Source organism: Mirounga angustirostris, unplaced genomic scaffold (genome assembly GCF_029215605.1).
Source record: "Mirounga angustirostris isolate CCGP_5_RB_7025 unplaced genomic scaffold, mMirAng1.0.hap1 SCAF_3, whole genome shotgun sequence".
NCBI classification, from domain to species: Eukaryota; Metazoa; Chordata; class Mammalia; order Carnivora; family Phocidae; genus Mirounga; species Mirounga angustirostris.
The window spans coordinates 156,818,821-156,840,096 of record NW_026991711.1 but is presented as its reverse complement, the minus strand read 5'-3'; the positions used below and the strand labels follow the sequence as shown (position 1 = coordinate 156,840,096).

The 21,276-nt window shown below is 38.7% G+C and overlaps 1 protein-coding gene across 1 annotated transcript in view; it reads left to right on the top strand.

The window, feature by feature from the left end:
• The window catches only part of DNAH7 (dynein axonemal heavy chain 7), a 243,274-nt gene that overhangs the window by 96,150 nt on the left and 125,848 nt on the right, over positions 1 to 21,276 (top strand). Inside the window, exons 32-36 of the mRNA XM_064585828.1 lie at positions 1,315 to 1,446; positions 7,935 to 8,159; positions 10,706 to 10,903; positions 19,613 to 19,768; positions 20,617 to 20,785. Coding sequence (XP_064441898.1) covers positions 1,315 to 1,446; positions 7,935 to 8,159; positions 10,706 to 10,903; positions 19,613 to 19,768; positions 20,617 to 20,785 — 880 coding nt within the window. The remainder of the gene's footprint in view (positions 1 to 1,314; positions 1,447 to 7,934; positions 8,160 to 10,705; positions 10,904 to 19,612; positions 19,769 to 20,616; positions 20,786 to 21,276) is intronic.

The window sequence follows — 21,276 nt, the reverse complement described above, 5'->3', positions numbered from 1 at the left end:
CATGGCCCAAACACTTTCAGGGAAGAGACAAGGTTGCTCCAGGGCAGTTGGCTGAATGTGGGAGCAACTGGCCAAAATAGCGGGGTATGCTGCTCTTTCAAGAAGCTTGGCTGTTAAAAAATTTAAATACCAAACAAACATGAAATGTGTTGAAGATGTGAAGTAATCATGTTTCAAAAACAGTTAAACTTGGAAAATAAGCTATAGGTGCCCTCCCCAACCCCTACATTGTCAGAGAATGTAGGTCTTACGAATATATGAATTTTCCATATAATAACTATCTTTTCAGTAGCAAAAGAGAAAACACACTTTTAATACGAGCTTCTAAAATGGTGTTATATGAAAACAATGAATCGTGGATCACTACATCAAAAACTAATGATGTATGATGACTAATAACATAATAAAATAAAATTTAAAAAAAACTAAAAAATAAAATAAATAAAATGTACTCTGCACTTTTGTCCTTTCAAATTTTGGATTCCTCTTAGTTACTATATAGTAGTAAGTGTCTTATTTTGTATTTTAGTCTTGCGTCAATAATACTTAGTCCCATCTTTAGAAACTCCGTTGTCATTTCTGCCTGTTTCTACTGGGACAGTGGCTGGAGATGAAGTCTGCTGCTTCTAAACTTCAGAGTCCGTTTCAGAGAGTTAATGCTTACGTGTTAACCACGAAGCGATACCACTCTAAAGATTGGAGGGAAGAAGACACATATTTGTGGAGAACTTGCTGTATGTGGTGCACAGTGCTAGGAGCCGTACACACTATTGCATTTATTTTATAAACTGTCATGGTGAGACCCAAAAAAGTAAAGTGCATGGTGTTTACAGCACTCTGGGAACATTTTGTGCTCTTCAAGCCTTGCAAATTTATTTCATAGGAGTGAGTTTACTACGAGGACTGCTGTAAAGATGTAGAAAATAAGTTTGGAAACACATTCATTAATTTTAATTCTCTGAAAGATTTTTTTTAGTGTTTTGATTTACAAAATCGGTATAAAGAGAGATTCTAGGTCATTGATGAATGCAACTGACCATGTAAAAGTAAACTTTTTGATTTTGGGAATCAGTGCAGGAGTGGTTCAAGAGTGCATCCACGGGACAGGACATCCAGTGGTGCCACACAATAGACTAGGGAATTGATCTGTGCCTCAATTTTCCCACCTGCAAAACGTGAAGTATAATAGTGCCTTTTCATAGGTACTATGGCTATGAGGACTAAGTAAATTCAATAAGTATTAGTTGATGCTATTTTAATTAGTGCCTAATTTAAGTTAATTTGTTTTATACACTTTTCCCCCTGATTTTTCAGGAATTATCTCCTACTTCAGATACAAACTTAGTCCGATCCTTAATGAATCTAATAGACTGTTTTATGGATGACTTTGCCGATGAAGTCAAGGTGAGAGAGAGAAATGATCGAGAAACATACTCTTTACTGGAGGTAAGGTCCATTGCCTTTGAATCTTGCAATAGAAAGACATCTGCTTTCCCCAAAGCTTCCTGATTAATAACTTCATATCTCCCCTGGCACTAGAGGCTGGACGGCAACGAAAATAGTAGGTGCCTGTAAGGAAGCTCCTCTACTGGCAGTTCCATTGCATCATGAGGTTTGGGTGAACCCCAGTGATACCCTTAGATCTGCTACTCAGATCTTAGGTCATTTAACCAGCCTCAGAAATTATCAATCCCCAGGAGAGCAGTGACCTTTTTTTTTTTAAAGATCTTATTTATTTATTTGAGATGGAGAGAGCATGCTTGTCTGCGCGCATGCCCACATGAGCAGGATAAGGGGAGGGGCAGAAGAAAGGGAAAAGCAGACTCCCTGCGGAGCGGGGAGCCTGATCCCGGGCTCCATCCCAGGACCCTGGGATCAGGACCTGAGCCGAAGGCAGACGCTTAACTGACTAAGCCACCCAGGCGCCCCAGCAGTGACCATTTGATAACCAGATTCACCTCTCCTTCAACCTGCAAATCATAATAATTCTTTGTGTTTTTCCTTGATTTTCTTCCCTTTTTCTTGAGATACAACTGTTTAAAATATATGTGTGTGTATAAATATATATTAACATTGAGGAAAGCAAGAAAATATGTATAAACACATTTTTCAAATAGGAATAAAATTATCAATGGACCTTGAATGTTCCTTGATAAAAAATTATGTATTGTTAATGGTAGCACTTCTAATGTGGTCAAGATGTTGCTCATATTATGTGTATTATATTAAATTAATTTAAAAAATTTTATTAACATATAATGTATTATTTGTTTCAGGGGTACAGGTCTGTGATTCATCATTCTTACACAATTCACAGTGCTCACCATAGTACCTACCCTCCCCAATGTCCATCACCCAGCCACCCCATCCCTCCCACCCCTCCGCTCCAGCAACCCTCAGTTTGTTTCCTGAGATTAAGAGTCTCTTATGGTTTGTCTCCCTCTCCAGTTTCATCTTGTTTCAGTTTTCCCTCCCTTCCCCTATGATCCTCTCTCTTGTTTCTCAAATTCCTCATATCAGTGAGATCATATGATTCTTGTCTTTCTCTGATTCACTTATTTGCTTAGCATAATACCCTCTAGTTCCATCCACGTCATTGCAAATGGCAAGATTTCATTTTTTGATGGCTACATAATATTCCATTGTATGTATGTGTGTGTGTGTATACACACACACACACACACATACACCACATCTTCTTTATCCATTCATCTGTTGATGGACATCTTGGCTCTTTCCATAGTTTGCCTATTGTGGACATTGCTGCTATAAACATTGGGGTGCATGTGCCCCTTTGGATCACTGTATTTGTATCTTTGGGGTAAATACCCAGTAGTGCAATTGCTGGATCGTATGGTAGCTCTATTTTCAACTTCTTGAGGAACCTCCACACTGTTTTGCAGAGTGGCTGCACCAGCTTGCATTCCTACCAACAGTGTAGGAGGGTTCCCCTTTCTCCGCATCCCCGCCAACATCTATCATTTCCTGACTTGTTAATTTTAGCCATTCTGACTGGTGTGAGGTGGTATCTCATTGAGGTTTTGATTTGGATTTCCCTGATGCTGAGCGATGTTGAGCACTTTTTCATGTGTCTGTTGGCCATTTGGATGTCTTCTTTGCAGAAATGTCTGTTCATGTCTTCTAGTCATTTCTTGATTAGATTATTTGTTCTTTGGGTGTTGAGTTTGATAAGTTCTTTATAGATTTTGGATACTAGCCCTTTATCTGATATGTCATTTGCAAATATCTTCTCCCATTCTGTCAGTTGTCTTTTGGTTTTGTTGACTGTTTCTTTTGCTGTGCAAAAACTTTTTATCTTGATGAAGTCCCAATAGTTCATTTTTGCCCTTGCTTCCCTTGCCTTTGGCGATGTTTCTAGGAAGAAGTTGCTGCAGCTGAGGTCGAAGAGGTTGCTGCCTGTGTTCTCCTCAAGGATTTTGATGGATTCCTGTCTCACATTTAGGTCTTTCATCCATTTTGAATCCATTTTTGTGTGTGGTGTAAGGAAATGGTCCAGTTTCATTCTTCATGTGGCTGTCCAATTTTCCCAACACCATTTGTTGAAGGGACTTTTTTCCATTGGACATTCTTTCCTGTTTTGTTGAAGATCAGTTGACCATAGAGTTGAGGGTCCATTTCTGGGTTCTCTATTCTGTTCCATTGATTTATGTGTCTGTTTTTGTGCCAGTACCATACTGTCTTGATGATGACAGCTTTGTAATAGAGCTTGAAGTCCGGAATTGTGATGCCACCAGCTTTGCTTTTCTTTTTCAGCATTCCTCTGGCTATTCAGGGTCTTTTCTGGTTCCATACAAATTTTAGGATTATTTGTTCCATTTCTTTGAAAAGAGTGGATGGTATTTTGATAGGGATTGCATTAAATGTGTAGACCGCTCTAGGAAGCATAGACATTTTCACAATATTTGTTCTTCCAATCCATGAGCATGGAACATTTTTCCATTTCTTTGTGTCTTCCTCAATTTCTTTCATGAGTATTCTATAGTTTTCTGAGTACAGATTCTTTGCCTCTTTGGTTAGATTTATTCCTAGTTATCTTATGGTTTTGGGTGCAATTGTAAATGGGATCAACTCCTTAATTTCTCTTTCTTCTCTCTTGGTGTATAGAAATGCAACTGATTTCTGTGCATTGATTTTATATCCTGCCACTTTACTGAATTCCTGTATGAGCTCTAGCAGTTTTGGGGTGGAGTCTTTTGGGTTTTCCACATAAAGTATCATATCATCTGCAAAAAGTGAGAGTTTGACTTCTTCTTTGCTGATTCAGATGCCTTTTATTTCTTTTTGTTGTGTGATTGCTGAGACAACAACTAGGGCTTCTAGTACTATGTTGAATAGCAGTGGTGATAGTGGACATCCCTGCCGTGTTCCTGACCTTAGGGGGAAAAGCTCTCAGTTTTTCCCCATTGAGTATGGATATTCACTGTGGGTTTTTCACAGATGGCTTTATGATACTGAGTTATGTACCTCTATCCCTATACTCTGAAGAGTTTTAATCAAGAAATGATGCTGTACTTTGTCAAATGCTTTTTCTGCACCTATTGAGAGGATCATATGGTTCTTGTTCTTTTATTAATGTATTGTATCACATTGATTGATTTGCGGATGTTGAACCAACCTTGCAGCCCAGGAATAAATCCCACCTGGTCGTGGTGAATAATCCTTTTAATGTACTGTTGGATCCTATTGGCTCATATTTTGGTGAGAATTTTTGCATCCATATTCATCAGGGATATTGGTCTGTAGTTCTCCTTTTTGATGGGGTAATTCTCTGATTTTGGGATCAAGGTAGTGCTGGCCTCATAAAATGAGTTTGGAAGTTTTCCTTCCATTTCTATTCTTTGAAACAGCTTCAGAAGAATAGGTATTATTTCTTCTTTAAATGTTTGGTAGAATTCCCCTGGGAAGCCATCTGGCCCTGGGCTCTTGTTTATTGGGAGATTTTTGATTACTGCTTCAATTTCCTTGATGGTTATGGGTTTGTTCAGGTTTTCTATTTATTCCTGTTTCAGTTTGGGTAGTTTATACATCTCTAGGAATGCATCCATTTCTTCCAGATTATCTAATTTGCTGGCATATAGTTGCTCATAATATGTTCTTATAATTGTTTGTATTTCTTTGGTGTTGGTTGTAATCTCTTCTCTTTCATTCATGATTTTATTTTTTTGGGTCATTTTTCCTTTTGGTAAGTCTGGCCAGGGGTTTATCAATCTTATAATTCTTTCAAAGAACCAGCTCCTGGTTTCTTTGATCTGTTCTACTGTTCTTTTGGTTTCGATTTCATTGATTTCTGCTCTAATCTTTATTATTTTTCTTCTCCTGCTGGGTTTAGGCTTTATTTGCTGTTCTTTCTCCAGCTCCTTTAGGTGTAGGGTTAGGTTGTGTATTTGAGACCTTTCTTGTTTCTTGAGAAAGGCTTGTATTACTAGATCTTTCTGTTTAGGACCACCTTTGTTGCATCCCAAAGATTTTGAACAGTTGTGTTTTCATTTTCATTGGTTTCCATGAATTTTTTTTTAATTCTTCTTTAATTTCCTGGTTGACCCATTCATTCTTTAGTAGGATGCTCTTTAGCCTCCATGTATTTGAGTTCTTTCTGACTTTCCTCTTTTGATTGAGTTCTAGTTTCAAAGCATTGTGGTCTGAAAATAGGCAGGGAATGATCCCAGTCTTTTGGTACCAGTTGAGGCCTGATTTGTGACCCAGGATGTGACCTATTATGGAGAATGTTCCATGGGCACTAGAGAAGAATGTGTATTCTGTTGCTTTGGGATGGAATGTTCTGAATATATCTGTGAAGTCTATTTGGTCCAGAGTGTCATTTAAAGTCTTTATTTCCTTGTTGATCTTTTGCTTAGGTGATCTGTCCATTTCAGTGAGGGGGGTGTTAAAGTTTGCCACTTGTTGGGTCCCTGCTGGAAGAGCAGTGGCCCGACTGTGCCGTGGATCATGGTTTATGGCAACCCCGAGCTGAGAGCCCACTCCTCAGCTCCATCTTTGCAGCTGGCTTCCCCGCTCCGATACCTGGGAGCTCTGCTGCACTCAGGCACCCCTGGTCTTTCTGTGACCCCGAGGATCCAGAGACCACACTGTCCCAGCGAGGGTTCCAACCCTTGCTTAGCCACTGGAGTGATGTCCCTCAGTGGAGCAGACTTCTCAAAGTTCCAATTTTGTGCTCTACTGCTCTATTGATTGCCAGTAGCTGGCTGAGGAGACTCCCTCCCCCGTGCCATGGTTTGTCTTCTTGAATATCACCTCAGATTCACTTCTCCACACATCCTACCTTCCAGAAAGTGGTCGCTTTTCTGTTCAGAGGGTTGCTGCTATTCTTTTCTTTGATCTCCTGTTGAGTTTGTAGGTGTTCTGAATGGTTTGATTAACTATCTAGCTGAATTCCTAGGACCAGATGAAATTTAGGTCTCCTACTCCTCTGCCATCTTGCTCTCCCTCTAAATAATTTAATTGTTAATTTAGTTTTAAACAGTTTTCAGAGAGAAACAGCCTGTTAGTAATCTAGGAGTAGGAAACAGTGTTGAAGTAGAACCCCCCATTTTTTTTTTTATTTGAGACAGAGAGAACGAGAGAGAGAGGGCACCTGAGAGGGGGGAAGGTCAGAGGGAGAAGCAGGTTCCCTGCTGAGCAGGGAGCCCGATGCGGGACTTGATCCAGGGACTCCAGGATCATGACCTGAGCCGAAGGCAGTCGCTTAACCAACTGAGCCACCCAGGCGCCCTAGAACCCAAAATTTTTAAGAGCATAGTCAAGATTGTGTTTGTTTTGGCATTAAAAATGGGATTTGAGGGGGTGCCTGGGTGGCTCAGTCAGTTAAGCATCTGAGTCTAGATTTCAGCTCAGGTCATGATGTTGAGGTCATAGAATCGAGCCCCACATTGGGGCTCCATGCTCAGCTGGGAGTCTGCTTGAGATTCTCTCCCTCTGCCCCTCCCCTCCCACTCTCTCTCTCTCAAATAAATAAATCTTAAATAAAAGGGGGATTTGATTTTAAATTAAGAAAATAAGTTTTCTCCATGCTATTCCTTATATTCCACATATGAGTGAAACCACATAAGGAATAACACAGAGGACCAGAGGAAGGGATGGAAAACTGAATGGGAAAAAATCAGAGAGGGAGACAAACCATGAGAGACTCTAGACTCTGGTAAACAAACTGAGGGTTACAGAAGAGAGGGGGGGTTGGGGGGATGGGGTAGCTGGGTGATGGGTATTAAGGAGGGCACATGTTTTAATGAACACTGGGTGTTACACACAACTAATGAATCATTGAATACTACATCAAAAGCTAATGATGTACTATATGTTGGCTAACTGAACATAATAATAAAAAAAAAAGAAGAAGAAAATAGGTTTTCTTATTTAGTGTTGGGTCTTGTCATCTGCTCTGTTTTCTTGCCTAAGCCTGGTAAGAAGAAGGCTTGCAGAATGGCAGTTCTAGTTATGCAATCAATGCTCAGATTGTTATTACACCAGGTAAATAAACAAATATGAATTTGTTCTACTTTTAAGAAAACACTATCAAAATTTAAATTAAAAAGCAAGTATATTGTGGGTATTGATTATTCCTTATGAAAATATGCCTTAATAAAAAGTTATCTCAATGTGCTTTTTTAATATCAGGGTCCTGCCATGTACTTAAAATATCACGTGATTTACCAGACTAATCATTCTAAGGTTTCACAGTGTACTTTGCATTGTATTATCTTTTCCGATAGCAAGATTTTTTAAGACATGCAATTTGATTTTTTAAAATCTAATTATTATAAAATCCTGAGATAACCTACTATAACATATTAGTTTATTAAATTTCTTTCAAAGATATTAATCTAATCTGATTCAAGCTTCAAGAATACATTAAAGTTATTCTTTAATGCACTCATCTTCTCATCTCTCCAATGCAGGGCATTTTTCTGTTTTCATTGATCTGGTCCATTGGAGCTTCCTGTAAAGATGATGATCGGTTGAAATTTGATAAGATTCTTCGAGAACTAATGGAAGGCCCAATTTCAGAACTAACTCGAAATAAATTTAAATTACTGAGTGGCATGGAACAAACGTCTTCAAAAGCACTAACTGTCCCATTTCCTGAAAAAGGAACAATTTATGATTATCAGTTTGTCACTGAGGTAAGAGCTCTGAAGCAAGATTTACAACTACCGAACAGGCAAGTTCCCTTGGAGACATATGGCACATAAAGGCCCTGGGGCCATCTTGTCAACACTATTTACCTTAAGAATCAGCATGGGGTAGTAGAGGAAGGTGCTCTGGCTTTGAAGTCAGACACATCAGGGTTTAAATCCTTGTAAAGCCACTTTCTTTCTGTATAGCCTTGGACTAGTAATCTTTCTGAACCTTGTTTTTCTCTTTGATAAAATAAGATAAATAATAACAACTGATGGGCGTATTGGATTCATTAAATATAAGTACACAGTATGATATCTAGTCCAGCACTAGGTGCATGCTGTTTTAGGATACCTCTTGGGATTCATATGGTACATGTTAGCATATCACAGGTGCTAAGAAGTCCTGTAGGAACATAGCTGGGTTAGTGGCAATTCAACACTTCCCAAATGAATTAGACAATAAAACCTGGGTGGTGTTTGTTTACTTGTTTATGTGTAACAGCTCATATGAGTACTGTATTGAGGGTGTTTAGGAATACCTATTTAAATATGGAGCTTGAAGTGAAATTGGATCATACTGTATCCCCAGAGGGTAATCCTATCTCACCAATATTTCTTTAATGAACTTACTTTTCTAAAGCCTCCCTAGACTCTATTATCTGGATGGACCATAATCTATCCAGTTTCCTACTCTTAGACATTGATCTGTTTTTGTTGTTTCTTAGTTTTTCTGCTTTGGTGAATATTCTTTTTTTTTAAGATTTTATTTATTTGCAAGAGAGAGAATGAGAGACAGAGAGCATGAGAGGGAGGAGGGTCAGAGGGAGAAGCATACTCCCTGCTGAGCAGGGAGCCTGATGTGGGACTCGATCCTGGGACTCCAGGATCATGACCTGAGCCGAAGGCAGTCGCTTAACCAACTGAGCCACCCAGGCGCCCTGGTGAATATTCTTGTATACAAGTCATTGTGTACATATCTAATTGTTTCTTTAAGATAAGTTCCTAGAAAAGGAATTTGCTGTATCAATTTATAAATTTTAATGGCTCTTGAGATGTATTGCCAAGCCCACCTCAGAAGAGATTCTTTACGCTGCCAGCCACAAGATATTATCCTATTATTTTTTGCTAATTTTATTTTATTTCAAATTATTAACAGTACCCTGCATTTTCAGAGCATCTTGCAGTTTACTAAGCTTTTCCACCATCATTTCTGTTTGTTTCCCAATATCTCAGTGAAATAGGAAAGATAGTATTATTTTGCAAATCTTCCCACTGGGGAAATTAGGGCTCAGAGATATTACATGATTTTTCCCAGTATCACAAAATCTCTAAATGAATATTCACTCCAGAAAGATTCTTAATCTTTCCTTTCCCATATGGTGGCAAAAGATCCATGTTACAAAAGATTATCAAGAATATGGGAAGGACATTGTTTCTTCTTCAGTTCTAGAAAGTTCTAGATACTTCTTTGCAATACAGTTCTTCAACTTGATGTGAATTCACCCTCCTAAAAAAAAAAATCTGTACTATATGCATAGCACCGTGCCAGAGGATACAAAAATGAGTAAGTCACTGTGCTGCCCTCAGTGAGTTCTTAACCTCTTCAGAAGACTGTCATGTGACACTCTAGGCCAAAAGAGTGCCCTGTGGGAAGATCCAGGGACCTGGGCATATTGGGAAACAGTAGGTCCATCAGTGGGGCTGGAATGTGGGACACATGAAGGAAGGAGGGTCTGAATTCTGATGTGTTTTGAATGAGGAGGAACTTAAATCTGATTCTGTAAGAATGAAGAGAGCAGTGATGTTTTTCTAAGGCAAGAGAGTTAACATGCTATTTTTGAAAGTTTTTGTTCTAAAGCCTGCATAGCAAATACAAATTTTAGTTGACAAGGTAATTGGATACAAAGATATAGTATAATGTTAATTCATAATAGTAATCTCTCATGAACAAATCTTGGCATTCTAGATATCTGTTGCACAACAATGTGAATATAGTTAACACTACTGAACTGTATGCTTAAAAAATGGTCGAAGGTAAATTTTAGGAGTTTTTTTTTAACCACAATTAAAAAAAACTCACCTAAAATGATAAGCTTATGTTATACATACCATTATAAAAGTATGAGCAACATGCAGCTGATGTTCTAGGGAAAAAAATTCTATATTGGTTAACACTTACTGAATAAAATTCTTTACTCTTCAGTGCACTGATTAGTTTTCTCAGTGCCATTAAAGAATCTAAGATTTGGCCAAAATATATGATCTTTGGGTTAACATAATCAGTGGTTTTAGCAATCAGAAATATCACAGCATTGCCACTTCATTTTGATTCATATAAAAGGCTAGTTTCTCCTCAATTTAACACAAAATTTAACTTTAAAACTCAGAGTGAAGTGTTTTAAAGAATAAAAACAAATACGTAAATATCAGTGGTTTCTGGTTTTGTTTTTGGTCTTGATCTTTGATCTTTTCTACAATGGCACAGGATAACAGAGCTTTTAAAAGTATTTTATAACAATATTCACCATTTGGCTGTTTGTTATAAACAGGGAATAGGAAAATGGGAACCATGGGTAAAGAAATTGGCAGATACTCCTCAAATTCCTAAGGATATGATGTTTAATGAAATCATTGTACCAACTCTGGACACGGTTCAATGCTCTGCTTTAATGGAATTGTTGACCACCCATCAAAAGCCTTCAATATTTGTAGGACCAACAGGAACTGGAAAGAGTGTTTATATTATTGTAAGTATTGTAGAAATCTACATGTTAAAATGTGCATAATATTCCTAAGAATGTTATTTTTTAACTACCTGAAAAAGATTTCATATTTTTTAAATATTAAAATATTTTGATTTGTAGCCACAGAGAATTTTTGAATAACTCTATTTATTTTAGAAATTGACTAAAGATATGCCATTTTATATCACTAAATTATTGTATCTTTTTAAATTATTGTACCTTTTAAAATAGATCATTTAGGATGAAGAATTTCATATCCCTTGAAAGGAAAGGGTGTTTAATTAATATTTAATTTTCAAAATTATTTAATATTTGGAGGATTACTATGTAGTAATAAAACTGATCTTCTTTGACTTCTGGAATCATACCCATTGTGTGTTTGATAAGAAAATGCTAGCTGCTATAACAGATAATGCCCAAAATCTCAAGTAACTTTACACAGTCTTAGTTCCCTTGGGTTTAGAAGATCATATTGAACAAAGACCAGTTCTTGCCTCTAGTTTCAGATTTCTAAAGGCAGAAAGCTGGCTGCAGCCAATAGTATCACCCACAGATTTGTCATGACAAGAATGTGCAAGTTTTCCCAGGGTCAACGGGACAATGTGGAAGATAAGTGGACTTCACCCTTCTTGGGACTCCATTCTAGATGACTGCCCACAACCGTGTGGGATCCCCGTTAGTTCCCTTATGACAGAGAACTGTACAGTGTGGGTGTCCCTTTAGAATACCTAAATATCTTGCAGCTCTGCTCCTCTCAGAGAGCAAGCATTTGGAAGCTTTCCATGACAGCAGGCAAGACCGCATTAGCTAAGAGAGAACCACAGTGATGCCAGTAAGGTAGGACTTTGCCTCTCTTTGTCTAGCTCTGTCCCCCACCTGGCTGTGGGGTGGGAAGAAGACCAGGAAAGCAGGTAGAGGAGCCCAAAGAAGCCATCAGTGGTCCCTCTCATTGTAGGCTCTCAGTTTACACACATTCGCCCACTTTATGACCATACCCGTCTAGTTCTTTATTGATTTTATATTTTAATCTGCTGATCTTTTTGAAATTTATTTGGGCATATAGTTAAACAGTTGTCCTGGTATCATTTATTGAATACTATCTTCCACAAAAGATTGAGATGGCAGCCTTATTATAATTTAAATGCGGTATGCATCAGGGAATATCCAAGAGCAGGGAGGGGAGAAGTTTAAACTGAGATTTTTAAATCAAGGTGTTGGTTTGACCAGGGTTAAAAAACGATCTTTCTGGAGGGAAGCATTATGATGGTGGAGTAGTAGGGGGACCTTGAGCTTGCCTTGTCCCTCAAACACAGCTAGATCAACATCAAATCATTATGAACAACTAGGAAACTGATCTGAGGATTAAGAAAACAATCTGCACAATTGGAGGGAGAGAATGTAGCCGATGTCAAGTTTGGAGATATGAATTGGGGGAGAGAAAAGCTGTGGTGCCACGGAGGGGAAGGGGCCCTTTTTGTGGAGAGAAGTCAGGGAGAGAGAGAGAGAGGGTGGGAGAGGAAGCAACGCATAGGGTTAGCTCAAGACACTATGGTGCGGGGATCCCCTGGGTCGCACTGGGAGAGAAGGAAGGTTTGTCTTCTGGGAGTATGTTTGGAAGAGGGTATTGCCTCTCCAAGGGTGCCACTGATTGGCCGTTCAACAGCATGGGACAGAGGTGCAGGCAGAGGACAGATAACCTGGTGGCAGCTTTTCACTGTACTTCACCATAGACTCCAGGCACCACCGTGGCCGTGAGACTGCTTTTCTGAGACAGAACGGTGCCGGGCTCAGCTCTCCTCTCCCCTAGGGGAGAGCGGGTCTGCGCCTTGCCCGTCCTTTAAGATTTCAAGTTTTGAATTCCAGCCATGCGCCAGAGATAAAACAGAGGAGAACTGTGGCGCTGGGCACAGATAGGTTGGGCGTAGGGATCTGATGAGGGCCTGGGACACAGGAGGAGAGATTATTTGTGTGAGTGTCTCCTGAACAGAGGTGGCCCCAAGGTCAGCTACCTGGAGAGGAGAGGATGGGGTGACGCTACCTTCCACACACACCCCAACCCCCCTCCCCACCCCGCCCTTGCCCACCAGTACAGTTGGACTTTAGACAGAACCACAGTGCCTCCAGGGGAGGCTGGAGCCGCTTACACCAAACCCCGCCCCCCTGCATCTTCACAAGGGTAGGTCTGGCTCTGAGCCCGCACAGCAGGCCTCTCTCTCAGAGGAACAATACAGCACACCCCCCCACCCCCCGCCCCCACATACACCAAATCTACTGATCACTGAGTGCTCCAAAATGTCAGCTTCAGTTCTGGTGGAACTAGGACAAGGCTTTCTTTTTAAATATTTTTAAACTTTTTTAAAATTTCTTTTTCTTTTTTTTTCTTTGGAATTAGGCTTATAGGTTTTTGCTCATTCCTTGGTTTGTTCCTTTTCTCGTTTTTTTGGATTAGGCTTCTCTCTTTTTTTCTTTTTCCTTCTTTCTCCCCCCTCCCCACTTTGGAATCAGGTTTATAGTTTTTTGTTAGTCTGTTTTTGTTCCTTTTCCTTTTCTCTCTCTCTCTTTTTTTTAGATGAGGCTTTTCCCCCCCAGGTTTATTTTAACAAATCAAAGAAGCATACCTAGGTAAAGGTCCAAAGAGTCCCCATTGCAAGCAAGGAAGAACTCCACAGAGGACTGACCTCTGGGAAAGAGCAGCCAAAACACATCGGCAGAGTGCAAACAGTATACACCAGAAATGCTTTCAGAAATGCCTGGCCCTGGACAGAGTGTGACTCCTTCTTAATATTTTCACTCTCAGGATCAGGAAACATAACAAGCTTTCATAACACACAAAAGACAGAAACCTCAACATAATGACAAGATGGAGGAATTCTCCCCTAAAGAAAGATGAAGAAGAAATCAGAGCCAGGGATTTGCTCAAACCAGATATAAGCAATGTATCTGAACAAGAATTTAGAACAACAGTCTTAAGAATACTGGCTGGACTTGAAAGAAGCATAGAAGACATCAGAGAAACACTGGCTACAGAGATAAGAGATCTAAAAACCAGTGAGGCTGAAATAAAAAATGCTATGACTGAGATGCAAACCTGATTATATGTAATCACAGTGAGGATGGAAGAAGCAGAGGAAGAAATAGGTGATACAGAAGATAAAATTATAGAAGATAATGAAGCTGGAAAGGACGGGGGAAAAAAACCTATTAGATCACAAATATAGACTTGGGAACTCAGTGATTCCATAAAGCACAAGAATATCCATATTGTAGGAGTCCCAGGAGAAGAAAAGTGGGAAAAAGGGGTAGAAAGTTTATTAGAACAAATTATAGCTGAAAACTTCTTTAATCTGGAGAAGGAAACAGGCATTTAAGTCCAAGAGGCACAAAGAACTCCCTTCAAAATCAACAAAAACAGGTCAACATCAAGACATATCATAGTGAAAACTTGCAAAATACAGAGAGAATTCTGAAAGTAGCTAGGGAAAAGACATCCTTAACCTACAAGGGTAAACACATGAGGTTAGCAGCAGACCTGGCCCCAGTAAATTGGCAGGCCAGAAGAGGATGGTATGAAATATTCAACATGCTATGGAGAAAAATATGCAGGCAAGAAAACTTTATCAGGCAAAGTTGTCATTCAGAATAGAAGGAAAGATAAAGAGTTTCCCAGACAAGCAAAAATTAAAGGAGTTCGTGAACACTAAACCAGCCCTGCAAGAAATATTAAAGGGGCCCCTTTGAGTGGGAAAGAGACGAAAAACAACAAAGACTAGAAAGGAAACAGAGACAATCTACAGGAACAGCAACTTTACAGCTAATACAATGGCACTAAATCGTATCTATCAATAATTACTCTGAATGTAAATGGACTCAATGCTCCATTCAAAAGCCATAGGGTATCAGAATGAATTAAAAAAACAAACAAACAAACAAAACAAGACACATTGATATGCTGCTTACAAGACTCATTTTTGACCCAAAGACACCTGCAGATTGAAAGTGAGGGGGTGGAGGGGCGCCTGGGTGGCTCAGTCGTTAAGCGTCTGCCTTCAGCTCGTGTCATGATCCCAGAGTCCTGGGATCGAGCCCCGCATCAGGCTCCCTGCTCAGCGGGAGGCCTGCTTCTCCCTCTCCCACTCCCCCTGCTTGTGTTCCCTCTCTCGCTGTCTCTCTCTCTATCAAATAAATAAATAAAATCTTTAAAAAAAAAAAAAGAAAGTGAGGGGGTAGAGAACCATTTATTATGCTAATGGTTATCAGAAGAAAGCTGCAGTAGCCATACGTTTTTCAGCAAATTAGATTTTAAACCAAAGTCTGTAATAAGAGATGAAGAAGGTCACTACATCATAATAAAGGGGTCTATACAATAAGAAGATTGAACAATTGTAAATATTTATGCCCCCAAACTGGGAGCACCCAAATATATAAATCAATAACAAGCATAAGGAAATTCATTGATAATAATACAATAATAGTAGGGAAATTTACCACCCCACTCACAGCAATGGACAGATCATCTAAGCAGAAGATCAACAAGGAAACAAGAGCTTTCAATGACACACTGGACCAGATGGACTTACCAGATATAGTCAGAACATTTCATCCTAAAGCAGCAGAATACACATTCTTTTCAAGTGCACATGGAACATTCTCCAGAATAGATCACACACTATGTCACAAATCAGGCTTAACCAGTACAAAAAGATTGAGATCATACCATGCATATTTTCTGACCACAATGCTATGAAATTTGAAGTCAATCACAAGAAAAAATTTGGAAAGATGAAAAACATGGAGGTTAAAGAACATCCTACTAAAGAATGACTAGGAAATTAGAGAAGAACTAAAAAAATACATGGAAGTAAATGAAAATGAAAACACAACTGTCTAAAACCTTTGGAACACAGCAAAGGCAGTCATAAGAGGGAAGCATATAGCAATACAGGCCTCCCTCAAGAAGAAAAAACGTCAAATACACAACTTAACCTTACACCTAAAGGAGCTGGAAAAAGAACAGCAAATAAAGCCTAAAACCAGGAGGAGGGAAAGAATTAAGTTTAGAGCAGAAATAAATGATATAGAAATAAAAAAAAAAAACCAGCAAAACAGATCAACAAAACTAGGAGCTGGTTCTTTTAAAGAATTAAAATTGATAAGCCCCACCCAGACTTAATAAAAAGAAAAGAGAAAGGACCCAAGTAAATAAAATCACAAATGAGAGAGGAGAAATCAAAACCAACAATGCAGAAATACAAACAATTATAAGAGAATATTATGAGCAATTATATGCCAACAAATTGGACAATCTGGAAGAAATGGATAAATTCCTAGAAACATATAAACTACCAAAACTGAAACAGAAATAAATAGAAAATTTGAACAAACCCATAACCAGTGAAGAAATTGAATAAGTAATCAAAAATCTCCCAACAAATAAGAGTCCCAGGCCATAGCTTCCCAGGGGAATTCTACCAAACATTTAAAGAAGAATTAATACATCTTCTGAAGCTGTTCTAAAAACAGAAATGGAAGAAAATTTCTAAACTCTTTCTGTGAGGCCAGCATTACCTTGATTCCAAAACCAGAAAAGACCCCACCAGAAAAGAGAATTACCAATATTCCTGATGAACATGGATGCAAAAATTCTCAACAAGATACTAGTTAATTGAATCCAACAGTACATTACAAGGATTATTTACCATGATCAAGTGGGATTTATTCCTGGGCTGCCAGGGTGATTCAATATCCACAAATCAATCAATGTGATATACCACATAAATAAAAGAAAGGACAAGAACTATCTGATCCTCTCAATAGATGCAAAAAAAGAAAGAAAGAAAGAAAGAAAGAAAGAAAGAAAAAGCATTTGACAAAATATAACATCCTTTCTTGATAAAAACCCTCAATAAAGAAGGGATAGAAGGAACATACCTCAATGTCATAAAGGCCTTATAGGAAAGACCCACAGCGAATATCATTCTTAACCGACTGAGCCACCCAGGTGTCCCGCGAATATTATTCTTAATGGGGAAAAAGTGAAAGCTTTTCCCCTAGGGTCAGGAACACGACAAGGACGTCCACTCTCACCACTGTTGTTCATCATAGGACTGGAAGTCCTGGCTTCAGCAATCAGACATCAAAAAGAAAAAAAAGGCATCCAGTTTGGCAAGGAAGAAGTCAAACTTTCACTCTTTGCAGACAACATGATATTCTATGTGGAAAACCAAAAAGATTCCACCAAAACATTGCTAGAACTAATACGTGAATTCAGCAAAAGTGGCAGGATATAAAATCAATGTACAGAAATCTGTTGCATTTCTATACGCCAATAATGAAGCAGTAGAAAAGGAATCAGTCCCATTAACAATTGCACCAAAAACCATAAGATACCTAGGAATAAACCTATCCAAAGAGGTAAAAGATCTGTATGCTGAAAACTATAGAACAATGGTGAAAGAAATTGAAGAGAACACAAGGAAATGGAAAAACATCCCATGCTCATGGATTGCAAGAAAAAATATTGTTAAAATGTCTATCCTTGAGGAGAACACAGGCAGCAACCTCTTTGACCTTGGCTGTAGCAACTTCTTGCTAGACGTATCTCCAGAGGCTAGGGAAACAAAAGCAAAAATGAACTATTGGGACTTCATCAAGATAAAAAGCTCTGCACAGCAAAGGAAACAGTCAACAAAACTAAAAGGCAGTCTACAGAATGGGAGAAGATATTTGCAAATGACATATCGGATAAAGGCTAGTGTCCAGAATCTATGAAGAACTCATCAAAATCAACACCCAAAAAATAAATAATCCAATCAAGAAATGGGCAGAGGACATGAATAGACATTTCTCCAAAGAAGACCTACAAATGGCCAACAGACACATGGAAAAATGCTCAACATCAGTCGGCATCAGGGAAATACAAATCAAAACCACAATGAGATACCACCTCACAGCAGTCAGAATGACTAAAATTAACAACTCAGGAAAATACAGATGTTGGCAAGGATGGGGAGAAAGGGGAATCCTCTTGCACTGTTGGTGGGAATGCAAACGGGTGCAGCCACTCTGCAAAACCATAGGGAGGGTCCTCAAAAATTTAAAAACAGAACTACCCTATGACCCAGCAATTGCACTACTAGTATTTATCCAAAGGGGCACATGCACCCCAATGTTTATAGCAGCACTATCAACAATAGCCAAGTTATGGTAAGAGCCCAAATGTCCATCAACTGATGAATGGATAAAGATGTGTATATATACAATGGAATATACTTAGCCATCAAAAAGAATGAAATCTTGCCATTTGCAACAACATGGATGGAACTAGAGTGTATTATGCTAAGCAAAATAAGTCAGTCAGAGAAAGACAAATATCATGTTATTTCACTCATCTGTGGAGCTTAAGAAACAAAACAGATGAAGGGAAGGAAAAATAAAAACAGAGAGGGAGGGGTGCCTGGGTGGTTCAGGTGGTTAAGCATCCTGCTCTTGATTTCAGCTCAGGTCATGATTTTGGGTCTTGGGATCAAGCCCCATGTGGGGCTTCACGCCCAGTGGGGTGTCTGCTTCTCTCTATCTCTCCCACCCTTCTTCCCTCCCTCCCTTTCCCTCTGCTCCTCCCCCAGCTCATGTGGGGTCTCTCTCTCTCTCTCTAAAACATAAATAATTCTTAAAAAAAAAAAGAGAGAGAGAGAGAGAGAGGGAGGTAAACCATAAAACCATAAGTGACTCTTAACTATAGACAACAAACTGAGGGTTGCTGGAGGGGAGGTAGGTGGGGGGATGGTCTAAATGGGTGATGGGCATTAAGGAGGCATTTGTTGTGATGAGCACTGGGTGTTATATGTAAGTGATGAATCACTAAATTCTACTCCTGAAACCAATACTACACTATATGTTAACTAACCTGAATTTAAATTAGAAAAACATACAAAAAACAAAGATCTTTCTGAAAGTATAGAGAAAGCTAAGGGATTTGCCCAAGATATCATCAAGAGTCAAGGAATGGAGGCTTGATATTGTTAAAGGCAGTGGTTGGAGAAAAAGAAAGCCTTTTGTCATTTGTACCTTCATCCCAAATTCAGCCCAGGCATTAAACCTGCCCAGGGGAAAAAAATTACTTTTTACAAAATGGGGAAAATACTTTGCATTTTATTTTATTTTTTTCTACCTAACAGAACGTAAATATTTTCTTATGTCATTGTTCTTTTACAAGATGATTTGTAAAACACAACATCTTGATTAAGAATCATTATAATTGCACCTGCTTTCCAGTGAAATCCATTTTGAAAATACAGTTATATTATTTAAGCTTCCTAACTAATAGAAAACTTGGTATTTAAGTGGAAAGATAAGCTATAATAAAATGAACATTGATCTGGAAAGAGACACATGGCAATCTGAATTCTTGCCCCACCCCTGAGACCATAAGCAAGTTTCTTAGCGTCTGAGTCCCCATGACCTCATGTTAAGAAGGTATGTGTACTTTGCATGGTGATTTTGGAAATCAGAGAAGCCACATGCATGGGGCCTGGACAAACAGGGACATGTCACTGGTATGGTAACTGTTATCTCTATTGATTCCATCTCTTCTTTCAACTGTTATGACACTCTAAGTTTAAATTCAAGTGTGTCAACAATGATGCTTAGTGTTTATTTTGAAATGTCAGTGCATAATTCCAACTATGGCTCATTTTATTATTTCCTGTTATATAGAATTTTCTTTTAAATCAACTCAATAAAGAAATCTACAAGCCTCTACTAATTAACTTCTCAGCACAAACTACAGCAGCTCAAACTCAGAATATTATCATGTCAAAATTGGACAAAAGAAGAAAGGGAGTTTTTGGTCCTCCTTTGGGCAAGAGAATGGTAATTGCTCTCTGTTTCTATCCATATGGTATAGCACTGGTCCTCTTCATGTCCCCTGCTACAGTCAGAACAAGGAAACCAGATATACTAGGACTTGACATCTTTTTGTACATTTTTTTTAATCACAAAATTTTTTTAAAATTTTATTTTTAAGTAATCTCTACACCCAACATGGGGCTCGAATTTACAACACCAAGATGAAGAGTCGGATGCTCTACTGACTAAGTTAGCCAGGCGCCCCTTTAATCACAAATTTTGATTAAGTTTTCCTTAAAGTGTGTTCATATTTGCATGTGCATTAGACAACTTGACATTAAAAACAAGCAATTGCCCTTTGAATTAAAAAGTAGAATATTCATCTAGGAAATTATCTACCTTTCTAATTTTCTGATTAACATTTTTATTCAGCAGAATCTTGCTGCTTGCTCCTCTAGACCTTTAAACAACCCAGCTATCAATTGACTTTTCTGTGTTCCTGCCAAAAATACCCTTCTGAGCCTCACTTGTCACCACTCAGAGGTTATAATCATTTTAAAATCCTACCTTTCTCATTTACTTTAATGTATTGAAATTGTATAAGGAAAAAGAGGAGGGATATTGATAAATTGGGTGAGAGGATGAATAACTCCTCAACTCTTAATCTATAAAGGTTAGTAACGAGACTTTCCCTATTCCTTACAAGCATGGATGCTAGGGGATATTATTCTTGATTTGAAAAGAGACCATCATTTCTCACATGTGTATGGTACAGAAGATAATCTAATTCTTTGCCTCAACACTGTTGACACAATAAGATAATATATTAAGGTGATAATATTTTCTAATATCACTTCTCTTTTTACTCCCAGGTTGTCTTTGTAGATGATGTCAATATGCCCGCTCGGGAAGTATATGGGGCTCAGCCTCCCATAGAGTTGCTTAGACAATGGTTAGATCACTGGAATTGGTATGACCTAAAAGATTGTTCTATGATTAAACTAGTGGACATTCAAATCATGTGTGCTATGGGACCTCCAGGTACGTTTTCTGAGTTTGTGATTACTAAGGTTGAGAATCACCCTGGTTATATCTAGAGAGATGGCTAGAGAAAGAAAGAGAAACCCAACTGGACAATCTGAGTTACAATTTTTTGTGTATGTTTTCTCTGTGTATACCTTTGGACCTGTGGGAATGTACTATAATGGTCAACACTACAAAGTGGGTTGCCTTGCTTGGGGCCATTCTCCCACCAGTTCTTCCAGATCCTTTTTCTCCCACCCTCTGCAACTTTGCACTTCCTTTCTCTGTATTCTAAGGAACCCAGATCCCCATGAAGCAGCTCATTTTCCTCTGTTTTATTCCTTAATTCTTCAACTGTATGAAATCCCTGTTTCTACCCCAATCAAGTCCCATCCTAGTGAGTCTTTGGATTTAGACAGGCTGTGAAGAGGATTTTAAGTAGCAAACAGCCAAAAGAATTAACCCTTAAAGATTCTTTACATTTCTCAATGGAAATTGATAAACTCAAA